This window comes from Histoplasma capsulatum, genomic scaffold, assembly GCF_000149585.1.
Source record: "Histoplasma capsulatum NAm1 scaffold_3 genomic scaffold, whole genome shotgun sequence".
NCBI lineage: Eukaryota > Fungi > Ascomycota > Eurotiomycetes > Onygenales > Ajellomycetaceae > Histoplasma > Histoplasma mississippiense.
In genome coordinates, this window is record NW_001813980.1 from 729,590 (window position 1) to 734,984 (window position 5,395).

Consider the following 5,395-nt stretch of genomic DNA (forward strand, 5'->3'; position numbering starts at 1 on the left):
CCGCGACGCCTTGACGAGTGCGCCTCGGAGACCCCTCCCAAGCCAAAAGCAGCCAAGGCTTGTTCGCTGAGAGACTTCCGTCGCCTAGGTCTTGGAGACGGCGTTCTAGAAGTGGATGAACGGGAATTCGATCGTCGGGAACTACGGTAACGATCATGATCGCCTATCCTCTCAATTAGCTTTCTTGCACGTAAGTCGTAACTAATTGCTACCTCCAATGGGTGACATAGCACTAGAACAAATTAAATGAGTAACAATCCATGGCCGTTATCAAACTTACGTCGATTTCCATAGCCATGTGTACGAGAGCGTTGGTAACCTTCATCTGGAGCATAGTAGTCCCCATGACGATCCCGACCACGACCGCCAGCAGAATGCGTACGCCTCACACTAGGGTCATGCGCTGTTCTCCGCTTGGCGTAGATGGCACCGCCGCCTGATCTGCCATGGTCTGTACGATGGCTACTAGTGCACGATCCTGGAGGAAAGTCTCGCTGGATCTCTTCGACGTGGGAGTCCTCGGGCTCGTCAGGGCGGACTAAATCGGTAGGGCCTCCCCAACGGCTGTTAGAGGGGCGGGAGGTTGTGTAGGACGGCTCGTAAAAATCAGCGGTTTGAGCTCGTCTGTGCTGGGTGTTGTATGGGTGGTTCTCGTAGTAGGAGGCCATGACGCAAGAGTATCGCTATTGCACTCCGGAGCCAATGAATTGTTGAAGGTCTTATTTCCGTCCCGATGGTGGAACTTCTGGAAGCTCAAGAGGACGGCGAGGGACGGGAAAAAAGCATATACTATTTTTCCTAGGGGCGGAATTTCTGGGAAGTAACATATATTTTTCAATGAAAATATACGTAGTTACATGAATAAATGAAGATAAATGAAAATAAATAAAATCAACTGATCTTGAAAATAACAAAAAAGCGGGACGAGAAAGAGGAAGAAGCCGATGGTGGGGGTTCCTGCGATAAATATAACCCGGTGGCTGTTCTTGTTGGTCAAGCCAGGGTGCAACCGTCTGCAACGGGCTGCACTGTGACGCAAAGCGCCCCGTCTTGCTGTCCTCACCTTGGCAATCAAGGGAAGGCTGTGGCGACGCAACGGCAGCAAGGCTTGGAAGGGTGAGGATTGGGCGACAAAGGAGTTTTGTTTATTGCCATTGCTGTAAAAGCAGTAGCAGCTGCAAAATACAAGGCAAAAGGCAGGGATTCTGCGGTGGCCTGCGATTATATCGTACTGCCTGGAGATGGCTATGATGGAGAAATGAAAAGTGTGTGGACTGGATGAGGATAGCCTCCCGAGCCTAGACCCTAGTCAACCCAGGCCAAGGCTGACTGCATCGAGTTTTGTATCATAGTGCCAGCACGCGCGATGAACGAGCAGACGATGCACGGGGAGCGAGAGCGGGAGAAGTATATTTATATTTGGGTTGCATCCAGGAGAATCCGGTAGCAAGATCGCGCTGTCATTCTTCATCATTGCTACTGCGTAGGAGTTAATCGAGCGGGTTACAGCTGAACGGAGTTTCTTGATCGAGGAGGGAAAATAGCGAAGGTATCAATGGATTGGGTGATTCGTCCCTCTATACCACAATGCAATGACGTCATGTGATGGGGTTGAGACTGCCCTAACCCTAGCTATTCAATCCGAGCTGGTGGGAATGCAATATACTGTACATACAGTCGGAGCTCGTCAACTGTGTGGCCTGGAGAACTACAAACATCCCACGTAGTGGACAGCGCATGCGGACAGCTAAATTCTTTGCCCCTTGAATTTTAAGGTTCCCTGTTCCCGCACCGGTTCAGTGGTACCAGATCAAAAGTTTGGATAGACTCCAACCACTAATATACGATTTAGACAAGATATGTTGTTATCCTAAATATACAGAAGGCAGCGTGGCGGGTTTCGAAAAGAAAGGAACGAGAAGGCACTCAATACGTACAGTACATCTATAAACTATTCTACACAGCAAAAAGGAAATCAAAAACAACAAGACCAAATATGTTACTGGCCAGCCAGAGAAAACAAGCCATGACCAAACTATCTGTGAAGTTGAAAGACGAAAATAAATTGGAACAACCTAAGTTCTCTAAAGGACATCATCATACTTTACAATTACAACAGCAACGAGAGCAACAAACAGAACATCAGTAGTGACAAAAAAGTAGGAAAGAAAGGAAAGAAACAAAACTGACAAGCAGAAAACTCAAGCAAATGAATAAAAGACGAGACGCAACAGATGATGAGTAAGGTGAAAAGACATTACATTATCCATTACAGGACTATACAATATGTAGAAAGGAAAGAGTAATAGATAGAAAAGAAACAAATAAAAGCAAGTCACAGAATAACCCAGATATTCACAACACTCAACAGCACACATATTCAGATGTAGAGCCACTTTTATAGTCCTCGCGTGCTTCCATTTGTAGTTTCTAATGTGTGTGTGTGTGTGTGTGTGTGTGTGTGTGTGTTGATCGAAAGCAAATGATACCGCACGCAAAAGAGATGGTAAAGAGTTACGAGCGTCGAATCACCTACCACATTGAAGCCGAGTTACACAGAGTTAGTTTTTCACGGATGAAAGAAATCAAAAGTGAGATGAGAAGTGAGAAGGATTCAGGTAAACCTTTTCTCGACCGTTGTCCTATATATGTAGCTCGCCTGTCGAAAATCTTTCACACTCACAATGCAAATTTACTTGCTGGATTCTTCACAGCCTTCGACTTTGTTTTATACATGGATTCGATTCTGATAACGCCCGCACTGGGAAATGGAAGAACAGAGGGAAATCAATGGTTGACACGAGGGGTTACAATGGTGGATGGGAAACGAAAACGAAAACAATAAGAAGGACATGAGAGAAACAAAAGGAAGAAACACTCTAACACCCAACCATTTCCCCTCACCCTCGCCGTTGCCATTCCAGCTGCGCGTTCCTATGCGGAAAATTGCTTCTATAGTATAGGATATCAAGCAGAAAAAGTAGGAAAAAATGCTAGAAAAAAAAAAAAAAAAAAACAGAAGCTGGCTCTATTGAATATCAAGCATGTCTTAGTACGTCTCCTTCATACATCATCGAGTGTAGCTGTCAATTTGTGATTTCTCCGCGGCAACTGCCAGAGTATCCAGCCCTCTGGTAATAGCGTCAGTTCGTGAAGCCGCTTGCGTAGACTCGTGTATTGAAGTATATGACCGTCCTCCATAACTGCGACTAGTGGATTGGCTTAAGGTATCATCCGGTCTACCCTCTGTACATGGGGAAGTTGGCGTTGCAAGACCGACGTAATCACCCCTGTCGCACTGGCTTTTGTTACTGCCACTCCATTCGGGTGGAGTGGTATCATCGTCGCTCCTTTTCGGCGACGCTGTACTCGATATCGACAGCCGATGTGTCCTTCGATGCTGTTTCATGTTGTCTTTTCGAGTGAATGCCTTGTTGCAAACTGGGCAGTGGACGCTCTTCTCGCCCGTGTGCTTCTTGCCGTGCCGGGCAGCGTGCCCGGAGGTGGTGAAAGTTGCGGTGCAAGAATGCGAGACGGCGTAAGGACACGGATACTTATTCTTCTTGCTGACTTTCGCTGCTCGCGTGTCTCCCGATGTACTAAGCGGAGTTGGTGGTGAGGGAGGGTCTCCAGGTTGGATCTCGCTGTGTGTAATCCTCCCAATCGACAGCTTTTCAATCGGAAAGTACTGCGAGTTACGACAGCTTGTGGGAGTATATGTGCCAGCAACCTGTGTTGTTGGAGCCCTGATGATTGTAATAGATGGAATGCTCTGGGGGCTGGCTGAGCCCGCTGTAATGGTGCATGCCTGGATCTATACGATAAATGCCAGGAGATAAGTGGGGCAGAATGACCCGGTCTGCCCGTGTATTTTGATGATGTCCACTTTGTGAAGGCCATTGACGAACCTGCTGATGGGTATATGTCACTGTCTGTGGTCGGCATTTTGCGTTTTTTATGGGTCGAACAGCAAAAGAGGGGTTGTCGTCATTGTTCAAAATAGATATAATGCCAGACTTCCGAGTGTCCATATCTTGGAATTCTTGGCCTTGTTTTGTAAGGTAGAGAACCTCTTGAATATAAAACAGCTACGCTATTCAGTCAAGGACAAGGCGACAAGGCGTCTATATCGATATATTAGAAAGCCATAACAGGTACAACAGTATGGTAGGAAAAACCCACATAAAAAAGTAAAAAGAGAACTCCAAAGTACTCGCTAAATATATAAAGCCGGTATGAGTCTTTGCTTTGTGGAACTGGTTCCGAGGGCGGTTGAAGTACAGAACTTGTCCGCCTGCAAGGCCGTATGGCACGGATTCTGGTTAGATATTAGGACCCGTGGGAGGAATGTTCTCTCTCCGGTAATTGACGAAATCTCCCGCCTGAAGGAGGCGGATTATATGGCGCAGATGGTTGAGTATGAAAGATATATGCAAATTAGATCCTAAAAAATGGGGAATTGAGGAAACAGGAGGATGATTGAAATGGCGTCGTTTCCCGAACGATATCACCAACCAGTAACGATAACGCACAATGTCAAGACAATCAAGGGATGGTAGAAAACGCCGAGGGGGTACAATCGTAGAGAACAGAGATTGTAAACCAGGCCCAAGGGAGCTGCAACACAGATGACAGAGGGGGGTTCGTGCACACTCAGGTCAAACAGCAATCATGGAACAGAAAGATAGATAGATCAATCAATAGGAGCTATGCACAGGAAGAGACACAGCGGGAAAAAGAACAGGTTGGGCTGCGAATGACTATTGTATATGCAGGCGCAAAAGTCAATACTAAATATCACCAGCCAAAACGATCGTAATTTTAAAAAGTGATATTATCAAGCAGTTATTTGGTAAGTATTATTATTTTTATTTTCAGTTTTTTGAAAATAAAAATAAAAATATAAATATAAATATAAATAAAAAATAAAACCAAGGAAGGAAATAAAAAAAAAAAAAAAAATAAGAAGGCGAGCATTTGAAGGGAAACTAAGAGCTCATATAGGATCCAGAAATTATCGGAGACGTGGAAGGGGGGGCACGGATACATAGTCCGGGGTGAAACGAGGAGCGCGGAAGATCCGAAGCCCGTCTTCAACAGGCCACGGCCAGAATCAGTCGCAAGCAGCAGGGCGGATTAGCGTTTAGTGCTGGAATAAAGTGTAATCATAATAAGAAAAGCGCACCTAGAAACAAAAGAACCCTCCTCGACGTTCTATCGAGCTGGGTTTGCGCCAGGGGAAGAGGGCTTGCGGGCTAAAAGTTCTCCTACTGCGTAAGCTTCACCCCAAGCTGATCATGGTCCAGCTATCCACCGGTCAGTCAGTGTGCTCCCATTGACCGAGAAAGCAAGCGGAAAGGAAAAAAATAACGTGAAGTGGCGCAAAGCCTGTGGG

General features: G+C 46.1%; 2 protein-coding genes across 2 annotated transcripts in view; both read right to left on the minus strand.

The window, feature by feature from the left end:
* The window catches only part of HCAG_03361 (predicted protein), a gene marked incomplete at both ends in the record, with an annotated part of 2,775 nt that extends 2,107 nt beyond the window's left edge, over positions 1-668 (minus strand). The window contains 2 exons of the mRNA XM_001541214.1: positions 146-232; positions 281-668. Of these exons, the coding sequence (XP_001541264.1) occupies positions 146-232; positions 281-668 (475 nt within the window). The remainder of the gene's footprint in view (positions 1-145; positions 233-280) is intronic.
* Positions 669-3,070: 2,402 nt separating this feature from the next.
* HCAG_03362 (predicted protein) lies at positions 3,071-4,031 on the minus strand (the record flags this gene model as incomplete). The annotated part of the gene is made up of 2 exons (XM_001541215.1): positions 3,071-3,814; positions 3,909-4,031. The coding sequence occupies 2 exons, from the start codon at positions 4,029-4,031 to the stop codon at positions 3,071-3,073; spliced, it is 867 nt and encodes a 288-aa protein (XP_001541265.1).
* Between the last annotated feature and the right edge of the window lie 1,364 nt (positions 4,032-5,395).